Consider the following 22,029-nt stretch of genomic DNA (forward strand, 5'->3'; position numbering starts at 1 on the left):
TGTGTGTGTGTGTGTGTGTGTGTGTGTGTGTGTGTGTGTGTGTGTGTTTCTGGATGTCTCTGGTTATATGCACTAGGATGAGTGATGCCTTTGGATGGGACTAATACATACCAAGATTAAGTGACTTTTGGGATTCTGGAGCCATAAAGTCCCTGAAAAAGCCACTCATCCATTCTCTAAAAACCACTGCTTTCATTTTTTTTTTTGTCCTGTCTGCTACTTAATGGATGGCAAAGAGCTAGATGATCATCTTCCATCTGTCATTACCTATGAAAAGTTGGATAATGCAAGATGGGTTCTATTAACAAGAGAATGAGGTAAGAAGAGTTCCATCATCAGATAGAAATAGACCAACATTCATCAACTAATGTCCTTCTTGAAAACGTTGTGATATTGCTGGAAATATCTAATCACAACCTCGATGTTTTACCCACTCTGATGTCCCAATGGACTTTGCTTATGAAGACCTAACTCTTGTTTTGCTTAGTTTATTGCTGTTTCTGCTTATTATGAAATAGGTATATGTAACTGCAATTCAGTGGTTGTTAAACTAGCAGTGAGGGATATATTACAGAATGGGGGTTCTGGCAAGTGTTCCTAGTGACCTAAGATATGAGCTTCATGAATGGTACCACTTTGAGAGAGTTTGAGGGAATGATAAGATAAAATTTTTATTTTAACATTATTTTTCATTTTAACATGAAAATGACTAAGTAACAATAAGCTATATACTGGATAAATTTGAAATGATCATCAGAGAGAAGGGACTTGATGAAAGTTTACTGAAGGGTAAGCATATCCTTTGGGTTATTTAATAGTAATTTTAAGTGCCTAGATGAAGATGAATGGGAGACTTTATTCATCTCTTATCAAGGAAGATGGTAAACCCTTGGTCAAGGTCTCTAAAAGGTTCACAATTTGGTCAGGAAGAACTTTGGGCTAGTGGACCAAGGGACAACATATGGGCACTAATTCAAGCACCAACTCAAGACCTGAAATAACTTGCATACCAGAGGCATGCAATCTTTCTCTCTCTCTCTCTCTCTCTCTCTCTCTCTCTCTCTCTCTCTCTCTCATTCAGTTCATTGAGACCTGGATCAGTAATGAGAAGCAGTAACAATGGCAGAGATATCATTCAATCAGGAAATATGAGGTTGGGAATACCATCCAGTCAGTGAATTTGATGTTCCTGATACTGCTCCTAGTCATCAGGATTAAAACACACACATATTTTCATATACATATATACAAAAATACATATATGCACACATATATGTGTGTATTGTTTGTTATATACATATATGCATTCATATGTTTTAATTGGATTTTATGCTTCACAAGTACCTATTGTATTAAAATAGCAACAACAAAAACAAACAAATACTTGATCCAACTACACTAAGTCAAATTTTCTTTAGCATAGAAGGCAGACATGAGACTAGATGACCTCTAAAGTCACTTTAAGTACTGAAGTGTGACCCTATGATTTAGGATGTGCAACTTAAATATTTGCCTGTTCATTCATTTGTAATTTTGTATCAAATTAAAATTTTGAAATCAAAAAGTTCTACATATGTTCCATAGGTTATAATAATTCTTAAATATAGTTTTCTTTTTTTTTACTTTCAGGAGATCCAGAACTAAGACAAAAATTTTAAAAAAATATCACAAATACAATAGATACACACACATATTCACCTGTGTATACCAAAAAATCTTACCCTCTATGTTATATAGGAAGCTATTTTGTGATTAGCCAGATCATATCATATGGATTAGAGGAAGTTCAAAATCTTAGTTAGATACATCTCCAGGAAATTGAAACTTCAAACATATGTGGGCTCAATTTGCAAATGTCAGGTTGCCCAGTTTTCCAAACTTGCCTAAGGATCACAAATGCCTTCTCCCAACCATGCTGCAAAGTCTCAAAACACTTCCTAAAGAGGCTATTAGCTGGTTCCAAGAATTGTTTTTTAACATTACTTGAGTAGTTCATTAACTTCATCCAGTAGTCATATCCTGGTTATTCACTCTTTCAATCCCTCTGGATGTAACAGGGTCTTTACACTTACCCTAAAAGACCCTACAACATTTTACTTGTACTTTTGAAGTTGATTCACCTTACTGCTTCATTTTAATGCTTATGGCAATGATTGAAAATGGGACAAGCTGAAGTATCTTCTGGAACAGGAATGTAGGATCATGATAAACTTTCAATTTTGAAATTCTTGGACTGTTTTTATTGAAAATATAAATTATTTGCCAAAGTGTTGTCTGACTGTGTCTTTGTCTCTGTCCCACTTGATTGACACCCCTTTGATTTTGAATTAATTCATTTAGATTTTCTATTCTCTTTGCTCAGGGGATTCTTTACTTGCTCTTGGATCCATTACTTCTATACAACAACAACAAAAAAGAAAAAGAAAGAAATAGATGATCTGCCTCTTTTCTGTTTTTACTTTACATTTTCTCTGCAGCTAAACCAATCAACATTTATATGTGTCAGTAACTGTCCTAGGTGCTGAACTTGACTTTCCAATTTTGGGCTTTTAATATTTTTCTACCTCTTTAAGACCCAAGTGATCCATTCTTTTTTTGTAGCTGTTCTTAAGCACCCTGCATTCTTCCATGTGACTATTCAGGAGAGCAGATACTGTCAAAATTTATACTTTTGTGATTTTCCACTGAGGCTGTAATAGGTTATTCTTTAATCCTGATGCCACCTCCAATTAAAAGAAACACATTCAAAAAAGATGGTACCACACTGAGACTTCCCATGAGAAGATTTAAAAAGTACTAAGTGGAAAATTCAACAGTAGTTTTCGCAAATATTTCTAGTGTACATTTTGGCAAGCTACATTTCTTTCATCTCTAAAGAGATCAATATAAAAAGTGTGTCAATTAGGCACAGATAGCATGTACATATTTTATTTTCAAATGAAAACTTATTGCAATAGAGATGCTCAGGAATTATTGACACTTGGCAGGGAGCAATACATACGCTATGGGTGTGTGTGCGTATTCTTTCATGGACCCATTCAGTTGTCTCTGAGTGCATTAACTAGAATAAAAGGGGAAAAAAAAAAACAATTATCATGCCATTGCCATTTCCGAAAACTCACCTCTTCCATGACTAAATTAACCCATGTCCTATTAGATAAAAGCCATAAAATTAGAGGTTAGAAGTGGGAAACATGCTTTGGAAGGCTACTGAATAATTGAATACTGCTTGTGGAAATGGTAGCCTTCACTTCCATGACTGAGAAGTCCCAGATGAGGACCTCTTAGTTACTTAAAAACAAAAAACAAAACTGAAGGTTATAAGTATTTACTTAAGCTCGGGAAAGACAATTTTAAGAGAAATTGTGAAATAGCAGAAGGAAGACTTTGAGATCATTAAGCTCTGGGTTCAATTCTTGCCTTTAAAGCACAATGGCTGTGTGACTGATGGAAAGTCACAACCTGTAACTCCTCTGAGCAACTCTCTAAGATGGTAAGTTACAAATGAGTTGCTGCTCTGTATCCAGAGGATATTTCTTCACTGGGAACTTCCTACACTAATGAGATTGCAGGTTTTTATCTTCCTCTTCCCACCCCAAAAAGAAAGTTATATATAAAACTACTAATTATAAGTCATATGTACATGTGGCATACTAATTCAAGGCAATTTTTCCTTTGGAAAAAAAAAATTGGCTCTCTGTTTTAGTAAATATAGTAAACGCAACCTACCGACTTTTTCTTCTTGGCACAGTTTGGTTTTCTGCAGCTTGAATAATAGTTAAGAGTAGCATATTCCATCAGAGCAGCGAAGACAAATAAAAAGCACACAGTCACAAACAGGTCCATGGCAGTGACGTAGGACACTCGGGGTAAAGACTTCCGTGCTATGGTACTCAGAGTTGTCATAGTCAACACTGTAGTGATCCCTGCATGGAGATATTTTATTTCACTTTTAGAATTTAAATTTTTTCATTAATTAAGGATTTTAAGTACGAGAAAATAGCCACTAAAGACATGAGAACAGAATTATGGATAGATTAAGCACATCAGAAACAAACAAAAAAAGAATGTTCAGTTAAAGATCAAGAAGAGGCAGTGTGTCCTCTTTTTGTGAGAACAGTCTTCAGAGTCAGGATGGCATGTGCTCAAGTCCTGCTTCTGAAACATTCTGGCTTTGTGACCTTAGACAAGTTGTCTCAATGATCCAAGTTAGCATGTAATGCTAAGACTTTAAATTGAAGAGCTGTTGTTCACTGAGAGAAATTTCCTTAAAGGGAGTTCCGCCTTCTAGTGAATTACAGTTTTAGACTAACGATAATTGAGGAGTAGTAAGATTTCTATTTGGAGAGTGTCCTAGAGGTCTCTTGGTTCATTTCTAATATTCTATAGATTAGGAAACTGAGGTACAGAAAAGGCAACTTACTTTAGATGACACAGGTTTTCAGTTATTTTTCAGTCTGTTCTACTCTTCATGACTATATTTGGAGTTTTCTTTGCAAGTATACTGAAGTAGTTTGCCATTTCCTTCTGTATCTCATTTTACATAACAGAAATAGAGGCAAACAATATTAACTGACTTGCCCAGACTCACATGGCTACTAAGTATCTAAATCCAGATTTGAACTCCGTTCCTCCTGATTCCAGGCCCAGCACTCTATCCACTATGCCAGCTAACTGTCCTGGTGACACAGGTAGTAAAAAGCAAAGTCTGGATTCTATATTCAAACCCAGAACCTCATACTTCTGATTAAGCACCTTTTTATCACATTACTGCACAGGATATTTTGGGAGGGAAATAAAATAGCTCTAGCACAAACAAATGAGGTCCCCTTAGTTGCTTTAAAAAAAAAACTCTTAGGGTTATAAGTATTAACTTAAGCTCAGAAAAGACAATTTTAAGAGAAATTGTGAAATAGCAGATGGAAGGCTCTGAGATCGTTAAGATCAAAATTCTGTAATCAGCATATTATGAATAACAAAACAGAAGCCTGCAGAGTTTACTTGCTCAAGTACACATTGAAAGTTACAGAGCTACAAAGAATTGAGTCAAATCTATAAGAATACAAGTCATTCCCCAATTGATAAATGGTCAAAGGATATGAACAGGCAGTTTCAGAGGAAAAAATTAAAGATATCTATAAGCATATGAAAAAATGCTCTAAATTACTATTGATTACAGAAATGCAATTAAAAACAACTCTGAAGTACCACATCTCACTGGTCAGATTAGCTAAGATGAACAAACAGGAGAATGTAAATGCTGGAGAGGATGTGGAAAAGTTGGAACACTAATGCATTGTTGGTGGAGTTGTGAACTGATTCAACCATTCTGGAGAGCAATCTGGAACTATGCCCAAAGGGCTATAAATAATTGCATACCCTTTTACCCAGTAATACCGTTTCTAGAGTTGTATCTCAAAGAGATTATATAAGTGGGAGGAAGACCCATATGTACAAAAATATTTATTGCAGCTCTTTTTGTGGTGGCAGAGACTTGGAAATTAAGAGGATGCCCATCAACTGGGGAATGGCTAAACAAATTGCTGTATATGAATGTAATGGAATACTATTTATTGTGCTATAAGAAATGAAGAGCAGACAGACTTCATATTTATCTGGAGAGATATACAAAGTGATTCTGAGTGAGAAGAGCAGAACCAGGAGAAATTTGTACACAATCACAGACACAACGTATGTGTGATGACCAACTTTGATAGACTGGATTCTTCTCAGCAAAGCAAGGTTATGAGACAACTCCAACAGGCTCATGATAGAAGGAGATGTCTACATTCAGGGAAAGAACTAGAAAGAACTGGAAAGAACAGAGTTTGAATGCAGACTGAAGCAAACTACCTGCTCTCTTTCTTTTTCTTGTTTGGTTTTATTTCCTCTTTCCCATTGTTCATTTCATCAGTTACAATCCCTCTTTACACCTTGACTAATGTCTAAAGTGAAAGTATTTGCTGATCCTATGCTTGTTTGCATGCTGCCATGGGGGGGGGGCAAAGGAAGGAGAGGGAGAAAATTTGAAACTCAAGGGATTGTGGAACTGAATCTTGTAAACTAAGAGCAAACAAGCAAATTAATAAAGACAAAAAAGAGAAAGTTACAGAGCTAAAACTAGAAACTCCATGGTCACTTGTCTCCTATTCTAGAATTTGGTTCACTTTACTATGCTAAATCTTTAAAAAGGTCTTTAGATAAAAAAACAGGGGTACAAAATATGAATAAATTGGATTTTTGCCTTGTGTATGCTCAGATTATCTAATGTGAGGCACTCATGTGAGAGATGCCAGGGACCTGCTTCTGAGGGAAGGCCTGCCACATGGGTTGCAGCAACTTCATTCCATTACCTTCATAGACTGATCAGCCTAGGGAATTCAAAACTACCAGACTGCAACAGTCTAGCTTTCTCTTTCTAGCTGAACCCAAAGAACATGAATGTCCTATTCATCCCCATTATGGGTACCATCAACCATGTAGACTGAGGTAAAGGCCTACTTTCCACTCCCCTCCTTTTAGGCCTCATAGCTCCAAGAGTCAGTTTTGGGTGTTGATCTGCTTTGTTTGTCCTTTTCAGTTATAGGAACAGGTGATCGAGATCCTGAACCTGGGAGCTAAAACACGGCCATCTTGGAGACAAGATTCCAGGCTGGATATTTTTGCCAGTTCAGCAGAACCCGGAGAGGTCAAGGTGCCAGTTGTAAGCTCAAGAGAACTTTTGTCTTGAAACTTGGAGAGGCTAGACTATCTTAGAACTGATTTAAACCACAAACCTAATAATCCCTCACTTTTCTCCTGCTGCGAGGAAGGATGATCCCTCCATATGCTGGGGGGACGTTTGTTCTTGCTATATCTTTGAAATAAACATTCTTTCATAAAAGCTAATCTAACTGTTAAGTGGTTCAAATGAAATGAAGTACATGAGATCCCTAAATTGGGGCAACACAATTGGTTGAGGTGTAAGTGGCAGAAAGACTATACATCCGCTAGTACCCTAAAGGGTGCTGGAGAACTCTGGTGGAGGGAAAAATTGAACACACCTGCCCTTTTGGTTGTCCCTGTTATATAAGCAGTATAGTAAAGTGAACCAAGTTCTAGAATAGGAGCCAAAAGACCTGGGAGTTTGGAGTTTTAACTCTGTAACTTTCTGTGTGTCCTTGGGCAAGTAAACTTTGTAGGCTTCTATTTTGGTATTCGTAAAATACTGATTACAGAATTTTGTACTAGCAAAAAGCTTGGGGGTTATCTAGCACATGCTCCTCATTTTATAGTCAAGGGATTTGAGACCCAAAGAAATTAGAGTATTTGTCTAAGGTCACAGATATGGTAAGAATGTAATGAAAGTGTTCTCTTCATCATAATACCACCTTACCTACCACCTGCTCTGACTACCTCCTAGGACTTTCTGAAAGAAAGAAATGAAATGATGTATATAAAAGTGATGTGAAAAACAAGCAAGTTCGATGAAAAAAAACCTTTTTTATTTTGGTACTTCAAATGGTCTATGCTTTCATCAGAGATGGGTAATCTCTCTACCATTGCAGATTGGAACCTTACAACTCTCAATGTCAAGTTTCCATGATGTAAATTAAGACATTATTATACCTGAGAAATTTCAGTCATACATTTAATTATGAATGAATTAGCTTCAAGAAGTCTTTCTGCCCTAGTGACTAAAGGAGAAATTCAATAGCTCAAAGAACCCAGGGAAAATGTTAAGCCCTCAAGAGTTTAGATTTGAAGATTCAGAGTTCAAAGGCCTTAGCTCCCATTCAAAATCTCTCTTAAATTTAAATACAATGCTCTAAAGTAACACTAGGGTACCTCAGGTAGGAGGATCAATAAATGGTATGGTACATTGAGGGTATAGTGTTAAAAGGACTTTTTAACACTTTGGGATTAGAGATGCTGAGTTGAAATCTCATCTCTATAATCTATTGCCTGTATGACCTCTTTCCTACAAGTCACTTTATCTCTCTGGGCCTCAGTTTCCCCATCTTTAAAAGAAAAAGGCTGAACTAGAGGATGTCTAGGGTCTCTTCAAACTCTAAATCTATGAAATTATGAGTCTATCCCCCCACCCCACTCCCTGAGTTTCAGAAGGCAACTATTTCCTCATATTTCCACAGACTTGAAAACATTAATGTCGAAGTCTTTTGACAGAAATAATCACTTTCAAATAGTAAAAAAACAAAACAAAACAAAACAAAAACTGTATACAAACATTACATAAACACTAAAACAACTCATGGCTCTAAAGTCAAGTCATGAAGAAACCATGTAAAGATATAATTAGTCATTTTTCTCTGTCTTATCCTTTACTCCCCCGCCCCTTTTTTTGGATTCAGTTTGAGATGCTAGGATACTTGCCCTAATCTATTTCACTTTGTATGAAAAGCCCCTGCTGGCAACTTGTCATTTGACTTCAGCTATGGATAGGATGACTTAATGAATAATCTTATTTCCCCTCAGATGCTCACTTGAGTAGCATATTTCTGAAAGGATTTCACCAGAGGATTTTATCTTCATTTAAATATTTCCACTTCTTACGCTTCATACACAAGGAAAAGAAATAGAGAGCAATATAGTCTTGTTTCTGGGACCCTTAATCTCCATTAAGTCTCTCTGATCATCCATTGGAGGCTTTTCTGTCTTATATTACTTTTTTACTGAAAAAAAAAATTCTAAGAAGTAGCCATTCCTGATCCCCTTTCTTTCTTATTTAATTTAAGTAAGAATAGAAGATTGAAATTTATTCATTCTTATCTCTGTTTCCTTGATTTCTGCAAACCAACAATCACTGGGACTTTCCTTCTCCCCTAAAGAAGAATCATTGTACATGGATTATTTCCTTCTGTTTGAATATGAACTCTTTGAAAGCAGTGGCTATCTTGCTTTCCTTGCTGCATAGCAACTTTTACCACTGCTTGGAAGAGAACAATCGCCTAACAATTACTCATCCATCCATCTATTTCCCTCAGCAATTGCCATTGGCCTAACTTCTTTACAAACTGCTTCAGAAAGTTAAAAAAATATCCCTTATTATAGAATATTTTGAACAATTTTTGGACAGAATTAAAATTGTTCTATTAATGTTTGCTAAGAGATTTTGCTTATCGATAGACAAATTGGTTTGATGTCTACCAAGTGAATGCATGCAAAAGACATTTACTTAGAAGAGTAGTATCTTATTGACCTAATTTTTAAATGAGTATTTAAAAATAACTATTTAATAAAATTGCATACTAATATATGTATGTGCACATATATGTTTATATAATTTATATGTGTGTATGTGCGTCTGTGTGTGTGAGAGACTAAGTTTTTTGAGGTAGTTTTCTTTCCTCAATAGTCCTGTGAAGCATATATAATACTGGGAAGAAGGGAGGAGGAAATGCAAATGATTTTCTCCATTTTTTGAATTCCTTGTGTGAGAAAAACAAACAACTTTTCCAAAATTAATCGCTAACTCTTCTGTAACTCATAGTTTTAGAGAATTGTGAGGTGAGAGGGGGTTGGTGGGCACCAAAAGTAAAGTGACCTGCCCATGATTACAAAGCTGGTTTTTGCCAGAGGCAAGACTTGAACAGAGATGTAAATAATATGGTTCCTATTTTATACAGGAGGGAACAAATTCATAGAAGTTAAATGACTTGCCCATGGTAAAACAGTACATTCTATTATGAGATCTATTGTACTTTTCTGCCCCTTTGCTATTATATCAAGTAACATAAACTTTATAAGTTTAGTGATAATATTTACATATTTTAAACCAAACAAATTATATTTGCAATCCTATTCTGCCTCACACACACACACACACACACACACACACGCACGCACATTTCCTATTCTACCTTGTACCTTGATTAATTCAATAAACAACTAAGCATTTGCGGCTTTTCTATGGTGGAATAAACTACATAAACATTTGCAAAACTTCCTATAAAGAGGTTCTCCAATTCAACTCTGATTCCTAAAGTTTCTTTCTTTTATTAAGGTTAAATATACTAATTTAGGGTCACATGGCTAATAAATGTTTGAGGCCACCTTTGACTTCAGTTTTTCTGACTCCAAGTCTCACACTCTATGCCCTGAAGTTAGATGCCTCTGAGATCACAGATGTAGGGCTAGAAGGGACCTCAGAGGCCATGTAGAATTATCATCTTGAGAGAAGTGATTATTAATAACTAATGATTTTGGAAGATTCAGAGTTCCCCTTTTCTCTACCCTTATTTCAAGATATCAGTCTCTGAAGATTTAGCTAGCCTTCTTCTCTATCTGCCTCCACCCAACAAGCAATCAGTAGTCTAAGGTGAATTCCATCCATTCAAGTTTGGATGGAGATTGATCCTTTTGTCTAAATTACCCAAGGATCTGGGTGGTCTGAATATGAAGATAGTCTCTTTGTCCAAGAATGATATGGCATCACTCTCAGCCCCTCATTGGAGTAAGCCCACTTCTCTTTGTTACAGTCACATCTCAATGTTAGCCAATTGGCATTATTGACAATCTGGGGAACACCTACTCTTTGAAGGGCATAAAAATTGTGAGCCTGCCACCATGATAGTCTTTGGTCTGAGAGAGATGGTCAAATGACTATTGTTTTGTTAAAATGCTGATATTATTAAGAAAATGATTAAATTACCCAGAAAATATATCTCTCAAGCCTTTTTAACGGCCATAACCTCTTTATTTGAAAGATGAAAAACTGAGTCCTAGAGAGTGTAAGGAACTTGCCTAGAGTCACACAGGTTCTAAAAAGCAGAGCTGGGATCTGAACCCAGAGTGCCTGACCCAAACCCATTGTGCTTCCCACTGTGCCAGGTTGCCACTGACTTTTCTGCTTAAGTGGACCATGTCTAGTTAGGAAGTAACACCACAGTCAAGAAAAAATATGTCTTTCAGTGGTCTTGAAATCAACTTCTTTTGGTTATCAGGTCTTTTTAAACTTGTGAGCAGAATTAGGTGATTAGAGATTACAGGAAGTGGGATCAAATGGAAAGCTGAAGTGTTCCCAGGATTTTTTTTTAATGTTGTTGATAAGGGAAGGTTTGGACTCTTGATCAGAAGACTTAGGATTTTAACTGACTAGCATCTAACCTGGAATTTGTCATTTATCAAGCTGAGGGAGTTACTGAAATTAAACATCATACAGTTACTAAGTTTCAGAGGTAGGATTTGAACCTCAATCGTTCTGATTCTAAATCAGCTGTTGCCCCACTAACCTGGACTGATTCTCATTTCTTGTAATGTGGGCCCATATTTTAATCTATTTTATTTTGAATTACCTAGTTGGCTATGTCTCTTCACAAGAAGACAAAAGGGTAAATGGTTTAAGTGAAACTTATCTAGAATGGGGGCTGCCAGGTAGCACAGCAAGTAAGAGCACCGGCTCCAGTGTTGAAAAGACCTGGAGATCGAATCCCGGGCTCAGACACTTAGCACCCACCCAGAAACACCTGGCCATGTAACCTTGAGCAAGTTACTTAACCCCAATTGCTTTAAAAAAAAAAAAAAGAAATTTATCTAGAATGTATGAATGTGTGAGAAACAAACTGCCAGAAACTGGCAGTGTTCCGGGACTGAATTTGAAGACAGGAGTTGGAGTAATAGTTTCATTGGTGATTTGTTATTGTTTGGGGCTAATGACCCAGTCTCTCTAGCTTCAATTACCCCATCTCTAAACTTGAGATTATCCTTGATATCATTTAAATCTTTCTCAGGGAGCTAAAAACAATTGCATTCATCTTCACATTTTCTCCAACCTATCTCAAACACCCTCACTCACATTCTGGCTTTTAACACTGGTTGTGAGACAAGTACTTGTGAGGTATCAAGTAATAAATACATATGAGCTATATTGAATATATTCTATAAATTAGCATCTTGGCAATATGATATGGATTCAACCAACATTTCTCAAGAATCTGCTTATGTGCAAGACAAATGGTACAAGTTTAGGGAGATGGCCTAAAGTTTGCCTTATGATTTTAGATACAGCATGAAAGACAATGCTTTCAAAATTTAAAAAATGGATCCATGCAGTCACTTATTGGCTTAGAAAACCACAAATTAACACTATCTATATTGCATTGTATTTTTGTTTATTTTGTTAAACATTTCCCAATTATACATTAATCTGGTTCAGACTCAGAGTCAAGTTTTAAGAGTTTACATCTTTGGGATCATAGATAATTGACAGGGTGCTAGATTTAGGATCATAATGACCTGAGATCAAATTCTGCCTGAGACACTTATTAGTACTATAACCTCTGACAATTCACTTAATGTCTCATCCTTAGTTTCCTCATCTGTAAAAAAGAGAGGGTTGGACTTGATGGTCTCTAAGGTCTTTTCTAGCACTAAACCATAAATGAGAGGATTTCTATTGACTGCTTTCATTTTTATTTGTTTTATTTTTTTGACCTAATGGCATTTTTTGGTTGTGTTTGCTCAAACTAACCATACTACAGAACAAAATGCCATCTTATATTAGACTTTCTCACTATTTATTTCAACAGCTGGACCATCTCCCGTTGGCCTTATCTATACCTGACCACTGGGCCCAGATAGCAAGAGAAAACGAGGCTGGTGACTTTGTGCAGACCTCCCTCCTTCAAATCTAATTCACTTTCAAGTCATGTCATCATCTTCCAGATGGCATGGTCCTCTTTGAGAATGAAGGACAAAGCACAACAATTTATTTCAACATAACTTTCTAATTGTTTGCCATTTTTAATTATATTTTTGAGATCAAATGGAGTTTCTTGGAATTGAACAGAATATTCACATTAAATATATTTCTAGGTTACTTGGACCGATTTACAATGATGAATCATCAAGGCCAGGATTTGTTGGATTACCTACTTTTGATACTCTTGTTCAAATGCATAACTCATTGGCCCTAGTTATCCTGAAAGCTATTAAGGCTGCTTGACTCATTTAGGAAGGCACACATTATATCAATGAAAAGATAAGTCTGGATTTCAAACACAAAGAGCTCTCCTTTGGAGACTATATTGATCTGAGAGCATAATGTTGTCAATTTCATAATAGTTCCCACTGGCGTTGTACTTTAAACATGACAAAACACTTTCCTCAGAGAAAGTGAGGTTGCTCAAATGACTGAGGTTATCCAGATCCTGTGCTCTCTCTCTCTCTCTCTGTCTCTGTCTCTGTCTCTCTCTGTCTCTCTCTCTCTCTCTGTCTCTCTCTGTCTCTCTCTGTCTCTGTCTCTCTCTCTCTCTCTGTCTCTCTGTCTCTCTGTCTCTCTCTCTCTCTCTCTCTGTCTCTCTCGCTCTGTCTCTCTCTCTCTGTCTCTCTCTCTCTCTCTGTCTGTCTCTCTCTCTCTCTCTTTCTCTCTCTCTCCCTCTCCCTATATGTATATATTTTACTAATGCAAAAGGACAGTCTACAAGATGTTTAGCAGAAGCACCAGTTGGCATATCCTTCCCTTTTGTTTTCCCTCCATATCCCATCAGGTACATCAGACAGTGAGAGCATTGTGATTATTCATACCACTTGACTAAGCTAGTAGTTACTCAACTACAAGCTTTGGAATGAAATGGAGAATCCTAGTATATCTCAGTGACTCCTTGGCTTAGGAAGGCAACCTTAGGGCTTCTTGGCCCTTCTTTCCATCATGCAGATAAATTATTTTATATATGTTGTCTCCTCCAATTAAAGTGTGAGTTTGGAGAGCATGAGTATGTTTTCTCCTTTTATCTCTGCTTCTTGTCACTGAGAAAATTAAAATTATTTTGTATTATTTAATAATTGATTCTTTTGTATAAATGACCCTATTATGTACTTCTCCATTGTTGAGTTAAGCTCAAGAATTCAATTTTCCCTTGAAGTTGTTTTAAAGGTGTGTTTGAAAGGAAATTTTATCATTCATGTAATTAGTCTCGAGGACATCTGTTTGTTTTCTATAAGCCCCAACCAGCTTAAGTTGATTCCCACCCCCAACGCACACACACACACACACATACACACACAAAGACATGTCATCTGTCCTTGTGTAGTTAGGGAAGGTTTGATGGCCCCCAAGGGGATCACAAGGAAACCTTGTGTTATTGATCTCTTAGCCAAGATTACAAGAGCCAGATGAGTTCCATAAAACAATTAACATTCCTTAGTTGTCAGAGAGGGGCATGATTAGTCACACCTAAACTCCAACCAAGTTTCCTTAGCATAGCCAATTGGAATGTTCCCCAACTACCCAGACACCCTCCTTTTCTGAATGTCATTGAAGAGAGTCACCCCTTCTCACTGGGGTCTCTGGCCTTACTGAAGCAGTCAGTCTAGCCCACTCTGTTAAATTATATATGTCACTGTTAATAAACCGTTTTTGCTCAAAGTATGTACCTCCGTTTACCTTTATTGAATTTACTAATGACATCACATATTAAACATTTGAGAAATGATTATTTTTTATTCATTCAATCATTCACTCATTCATTCATGGAGTTAGTGCTTGTCTTGCGGTCAAGAAGACTATTAAAGGATCATAGAGCTAACGCTAAGAAAAGATTGGAGAAAATATCCAGGCCATACCCATTTTACAGATGAGGGAATTGAGACCCGGGGAAGTTAAAGATTTGTCCAACATCACACTAGTAATGAGCATCAAAGGTACAAGTTGAACTTAGATTAATTGCTTACAGAGTCAGTGTTCTTTGAACTACACCACACTGATCTGACTCACCACACATACTAACTCTTTACCACAACTCTGTTCTCCAAGCAATTCCTTCTTCAATTCAACAAAAGTTGAGATTATATTTATTAAATGCCTATTATGCACATGGAGGCACTGTGCTAAGTACTGGACTCTGTAAGACTATATAAGTTGTAGAGAAGTTGCTAATTTGAATGAGTGGAAGGAGTTTCCACATAGGGAGTTAGCCACACAGATGAAATAACATCTCTCCCACCCATAAAAAAGAAAGGGATTTGGGGAGCTTTTATAAGATGCACAAGATGAATGAATCTACATTGCATTTCACTGTATTTCAGCATGTTCTGCATTTATGTCTAAAACCACTGTCTGCAGTCTCTGGCTCTACTTTTTACTTCAAAAACGACTGTTCCCAGCCTTGGGTTCCACTTCATATTTGGGATCATTTGTTAAGTTGTCCAATAATTTTTCAGTTGTGACTGACTCCCTATGATCCCATTTGGGATTTTCTTTGCAGAGATACTGGAGTGGTTTGTCATTTCCTTCTCCACCTAATTTTATAGATGAGGGACTGAGGCAAACAGGGTCAAGTTATTTGCCAAGGGTCATATAGTTAGTAAGTGTGTGAGGCCAGATTTGAACTCATGAAGATGAGTTTTCTGGCTTCAGACCCAGCACTCTATCCACTGCATTGCCCAGATGCCCATTTGGGAACATAAAACTATAAATGAGGATCCAAGGCAGTATGGTGTTCTGTGAATCATTTCCATCAATTTTTATCTCTAGGAAATTCCTTCCATGTTTTATTGGAGCATAGGAGCTTTGTCCAGCATCCTGAAGAATATTTGTGGACATCATAAAATCACAGTTCACTAAGCACATTTATTTGAAGGTCATAGTTAAGTGGTTGAAATGTTTAAACCTCAAATGAAAATTATGGGAAATGACTTTATTACTTGTAAACAAACTGATAGACCGCAAAATGGTATAATAATAATAATAATAACAACAGCTAACGTCTATATAGCATTTAAAGTTGCAAAGTTTACAATAATCTTTTGGGTGTGTGTGTGTTGTCTTCTTGGATCCCATGATTGTTTATCATATAATTATTGCTTATTAGTAAGACTGCCCCAAGTTTGAGAAAGAAAAACTCTCTGGATGAGTGTTTGGTTACCATTAACTCAATATGAAAATAAATCTCAATATATAGGAATACTCTACCAAATGCATAAATTTATTTATTTATTGCCTTTTTTTTGCAGGGTGATTGGCGTTAAGCAACTTGCTCAAGGTTACATGGCTAGTTTGTGTGTGTGTGTGTGTGTGTGTGTGTGTGTGTGTAAGTGTCTAAGGCCAGAACTGAACTCGGGTCCTCCTGATCTGGCACTCACTGTGCCACCTACCCACCCCAAATGCATAAATTTAAATTGAACTTTTTAGTTATAGTATACATCAATGAATTAAATTGTGTTCCATGAAGAAAGCACAGGGAAGATAATTTGGTAAAATTTAAGAGGAACAATTATTTCTCTCTCATGTGTTTTGATAGAATCAAAATATATGAAAAAAAGGCATCTTCACCATCATTAAAAAAATCACCCAATTTAATTTATAAGTATAATGTTGAATGATCCTACAATTGGATAGACAAAGCTTCATGTTGGATATTATGGTTCCTTTCTATACTTCAAAGCTGATTAATTCTTTATCTTTGACATTCTGCTTATACTTAAAAATAATGACCATTATTTCTGTCTTGGCATTAGTACATTAAATCAATAAATTTTTTATTAAACATTATTTTAGCAATATTAATTCTTTAATAACCAAAGCTTTGCATCTAGTCCACTCTTCCCAAAAAAACAAATGGAGAATTTGGGACTTGGTAAATTAAGTGACACATGTCAGTCCACAAAAACACATTCATTTCAGATCAAGAAGTGAAACCAAACGCATTCATTCCAAGAATTTTGGGGGTGTTCCATCCATGAATTCATGTTCTGTTTTAATGGAGATGCTGTATGTTCCAAGCACACACAAAGAAACTATGTATTCAGTAGACACTAGTTATTCACCCAGATATATACATATATACATATATATATATATATATATATATTAATTGTTGAGCAGAGTGTACAAAATTGACATACTTTACTTTTATTTCCCTTCAATGGAAAGAAGCTTTCCCATGCTTTTCCCCCCCTATTCAAATGACCTAAAATGACATGAAAAAATTGTTTATAATCTTACCTAAGGCTGTTCTTGCTGGTGTGGCATCTTTTTTAATCCAAAAGGACACCCAGGATAAAACAACTGTTAATATACAGGGAATATATGTCTGAATAGTGAAGTAGCCCATTCTTCTGCTCAAATCGAAGTATATAGTCATGACAACATAATCACCTGAAATTAAAAAATACATATTGAATAAGGAAAAGTAAATTAAATCTCATGCATTAACAATGAGTTTAATTCAGGCCAGCAAATTTAATTATCATATAATTTTAATTTATTATAGAGTATATTGCACAGTTCATTCTCATTATAAAAGCACATGATTATGTCTTTTACTCAGTCTTTTGCTGTAAATATCTGTTTTGTATCCTTCAGAAATCCTATTCTGATGCCTCATCAGCACATGAAGTTGACCTGGTTTCTCAAACGTGACATCAGTAGATTTTAAACTTTGGCAGGATCTAACATACTGAAAAGACTTCGAATAAAAGTCAACAATATATTGTGTCATAGTGTAGCCTACATGGTGAAATGTCAGAAAAGCAGGCAGAGGGTTCCAGAGAGAACAAAGTAAAAGGAAGACCAACTGATAGAAGAATATTTATATCAGCTCTTTTTCTGATAGAAAAGAACTTTAAAGTAAAGGAGTGATCATCAAGTACCAAATGAATGAACAAGTTCTGCTGAATTAATAGAACAGAATGCCGTTGTGTTATAAAATATTATTTAGGAGACAGTTTCAGAGAAACCTGAGAAGACTTGTTTGAACTGAGGCAGAGAAAAGTGAACAAAATTAGGAGAACAGTTAATTTCATGATAATAATATGGTAAAAAAAAAATAGTGATTTTTGTTAATGGCCCTGATGAAGGAAAAGGTCAATCATGATGCCAGAGGAAGATGATGAAGAATGCTCCCTACTTCCTGAGAGCATGGTGATGGACTAACCACAAAATCAGACACACACTTTTGGATAGAGGCTGTGTTAAAATTGTATCTTGTTCTGGTCCTCCTTACTGCTTCCTACCCCACCCCCTATACTTAGTACAGTAAGTAAGTTTATATGTAATCAGTATTAAGGATGATAGCAGAAAATAAGATTGCAAAGGGCAACCTGAAAGTCAAGTACAAACTGTCCCAAAGATCTAAGGAGTATAATTTACAAATTGTATCATATATTAGCCAACATTCACATCCTGGTAATGTATTCTAAATAAGCTGATGCCATCTAGGTGCTGCTGTCTAGGTATTTTGCTTATATGATATGTATATTCCAGTCCAATTGCAGGCTTTCAAAGTTCTAGACCAGCAGAACATCTAAAGGTCCTGATAACTTAGGAATGACATAGATATGCTAATACTGAAATTTTACTAATAACTTGTAGATGATTTGGATATGTTGATGGACTAATCCCAAGGTGGCAAAGATAGAAGTTGGTCTGTTTCTCAAAAAAAACAAAACTATAAAAATGAGACCTCAAAACCCTTCCCGAACACACTCAGAACACTTCCATCTCATTCAGGTCTATGCTGCCTACCCGCCTCCCAATGCTACCTGTCTCCCTTCATCACCCTATCCTCCCCTCCTCTCTCTCTGTACCCCTTTCATGCCATTGAATATGCTTCAAAGTATAGGCAGTGGGACCTGAAGATTTCCAAAGTGAGACTCCACAAATGGTCTCAGTAACCACACAACATGACTGTAAAGTCTATAAGCTCATTCAAAATAATTGTTAGAAGAGCACCACATATTGTACTTTCAAGTGAATAAATTTGAATATGTTTTTGGGAATTCTGTCATAATGCTTTATAACTATTTCTTACTATTTTATCTTGGAACCAAGGATGAGACCAAGTTCATATTGTCAGAGTTTCAGACATGGAAGGGACTTTAGAGATCATTCAGTTTAATCTCATTTTGTAGATATTTGAACTAAACCTCAAGTAAATTTTAAAACTCACCCAAGGAATTATCCTTTTCTAAGATTGGTGACCATGTAGCCAGAACAATATTTGTGTTAAAACAAAACAAAATAGCAACAACAAGAATGAGCTGCTTTTACACCAGGGAGCAATTTGGTATCATTAAAAGCACTGCATAATTTCAACATAAATACATCCTGCTCCAAGCTCTCACGTTGCTATTCAATTCTGGGCCCAATTCATTACCTGTTTCCAGGGCCTGTCCCAGAAAAAAAATAGGTACCCATTCATTCTGCAGGAGGCTAAATTGCTTATATCAGGCACTGTTTTGTAAATATTTTATGTTCAGAAAAATCAATAGTTAGAAGATACATAATCTTAGAAAGTTGAATGCAATAAGCTTATTTGTTTTCTAATGCCTCTAATGAACTAAGTATATAATTTAACTTTAGACACCTTCCAACGTCATGCCTATTTCAAGAGGAGCGCTCTTCAGGGAGTGATTCCTCATAGAACTCACTGCTACATTAACACTGACCTAGGCATTTTGAGAAATAAGTTAGACATGGTTCAATTTGTGCTGGTCAACTTTTGCTTCACAGAGGGAATGAAACTTTCATTATTCCTTCTGCATAATTCCCCTTATCACTTACCTAATGGCATGGTCAGATTATTTATATTCTTCTCACACTTTAAAGAATCTAATCAAATCAATCCATGCAAATGCATTCACTAATTATGCATTCTCTGCTTATGATCTCAGGATTGCTTTTAGCACTGAGTTCCCTCAGGCAGAATTTTCACTTTAGTACAGAAACTAATACATGCTGTGGGATTCCAAAAGTCCTATGAATGAAAATTATGGACCTTCCATTTGATTGTTGGAAGATATAGAATAGTCCTCATAAAAGTTAGACACTCATGAAATCCACAAGCTCATCAGTAATAAAAATAATAATTAAAAAGCATAATTTTACAGGCAGGAATTTGATGGAATGTTCAATTCCGCTTCTGGTTAGAAAAAACTTAATTCTGCACCAATATTTTCTTATACCTAAAAAGAGGAGGGGGGGAAATTTTCAAATTGCATTATAGGTGCTGGTCCTTACAAACCCAAAGGCAAACATGAAAAATAATCCTTACCCTCAAGGAGCTTATATTCTACTGCAGGTGGGGGAAGTAAGATGCAAACACAGGTATACATAGGATAATTTGAAGAGAAAGGAGAGAACACTGACAATTAAGGGCATTAAGAGAGGATTCCCATTAGAAATGGCAATTGCAGTACCATAAACCAAACCATTGAAGGATGATAAAGAAGTTAAGAACTTGGGGTAGAGATGGAATGGATACCAGACATGGGGGACAGTCCGTGTAACAGATTAGATTCAAGAAATTGACTGTAGGGATCAAGTAGACCAGTTTTTATGGAAACAGGAGTGCATATGTAATGAGAAGTAATATGTAATGAGACTAAAAAGATTAGGTGGGACCAGACTTTGTGGGGTTTTAACTTCCAAGTAAGACTTTTATAACTTTATTCTGAAGGCAACTAGGAGCCACTGGAGGATCTTGGGAGAGGGAGTAATGTGGTTAGACTTATGCTTTAGGAAGATTATTTTGGTAGATGTAGAGAGGAGAAACCAGGTGTCCAACTATGTGACTCTTGTAAAAATTAGTATCGACCAATCAATCAACAAGCACTTATTAAGTATCTACTACCTAATAGGTTTTATATTACATGCTAAGTATACAAAAACAAACAAAAGAAACATCTCATTTCCTCTAACTCATGAGAGGTGATGAGGGCTTGAACTAGGGTAAAAATGCTAATTATATAATAATAACAACACTAATAATAGTAATACTAACTAGCATTTATATAGTACTTTAAGTTTTGCAAAGAGTTTATGCAAGTTATCTCATAATAGCTTTGTGTGTGTAGAGAAAGGAGTAAATAGGAGCGATGGGAAAACTTGGTAACTGATTGTATAAAAGGGCTAAAGAGAAGAGAAGAAAACAAAAAAGATGACCCTGATGTTAGGAGCCAGGATAAATGGGAGGGTGGTGGAGCTCACAATAAAAATAGGGACATCTGGTGGATTTAGGAAACAATAAAATGTGTTCCATTTCAGACATGCTGAGTTTTAGACACCTGCCGACTTTCCTTTTGTAGATGTCTGGCAGGCTGTTGTGCTGTGTGTGTGATCTGTCTTTCATTCAAAAAGGATCATGACAGACTATTGGTGAAATGGAATAGGAGGCTAGAAGAGAGACAAGAAGTAGATATTTAGATATGAGAGGGATTTGTCTCGAGAAAAATTTTGATAACTGAAGTCATGAGCTAATGAGATCACTAAAGAATAGTATAGAGAGGGTAGAGGAAAGGGCCCAGGACAGAGGGCTCAGGGAAGGTCTTGTACCACGTGGAAAAGAAGCAATTACCCCACAGGATCACTGTTATTTTTTTTATTTTATTTTTCACTTTTTGGAGGGGGTGATGCAGGGCAATTGGGGTTAAGTGACTTGCCCAAGGTCACGTGACTACTAAGTTTTAAGTGTCTGAGGCAGGATTTGAGCTCAGGTTTTCCTAACTGCAGGTGCTCTTTTGACTACACCAGCCAGCCACTCTAGGATCATTGTTATTACCTGGTATTTCAACAGTGACCTCATTGCTTTAGCCAAAAAAGTTGGAGATATTTTATTTCAAGTAGCAAACCTTCAGTAAGTTTGGTCTTCACCACCAAATGCAAATATGTGAAAAGAAATAATATCCTTAACTTGGAAATCATGGAACAATTTGTTCTTTAGTATTGATGACACCAACAAAGTTATTTTATTTGATAGTGAAAAACCTGAAAGCTTGTGTCTTTTATTTTTCCTTTAGTGGATTTGCCTCTTTCTTCTATATTCTTATTCTATCCCCTATGAAATTAACAGAAGAAAACACTATTCTAAAAGTCTTTTAACATGTTGAGGACAAGTCAAATATCCTCCTGCCCAAAGTACCTGAATTGCCAAAACAAAACAAAACAAAACAAAACTATAGAACCACAAACATTTTTAATGAAGAAGAAACAGATCAATCCCTAAACCCATCGTTAGGGGAAAGGGCTTGCATGATGATCCAGCAAAAGCTAATGAACAAGCCCAGTTACACTGGCTGGCTTCCCTTTTGTGA

At 36.2% G+C, this 22,029-nt stretch overlaps 1 protein-coding gene across 1 annotated transcript in view; it reads right to left on the reverse strand.

Moving 5' to 3' along the window:
* Positions 1–22,029, reverse strand: part of GABRG3 (gamma-aminobutyric acid type A receptor subunit gamma3) — an 858,838-nt gene that overhangs the window by 18,130 nt on the left and 818,679 nt on the right. Inside the window, exons 7-9 of the mRNA XM_069072942.1 lie at positions 16,943–17,095; positions 3,730–3,926; positions 3,002–3,061 (exon numbers count right to left, since the gene is read on the reverse strand). Coding sequence (XP_068929043.1) covers positions 3,002–3,061; positions 3,730–3,926; positions 16,943–17,095 — 410 coding nt within the window. The remainder of the gene's footprint in view (positions 1–3,001; positions 3,062–3,729; positions 3,927–16,942; positions 17,096–22,029) is intronic.

The sequence above is a fragment of the Petaurus breviceps genome, unplaced genomic scaffold (genome assembly GCF_028583685.1).
Source record: "Petaurus breviceps papuanus isolate PSGF00001 unplaced genomic scaffold, PetGlider_PUasm1.0 90849, whole genome shotgun sequence".
NCBI lineage: Eukaryota > Metazoa > Chordata > Mammalia > Diprotodontia > Petauridae > Petaurus > Petaurus breviceps.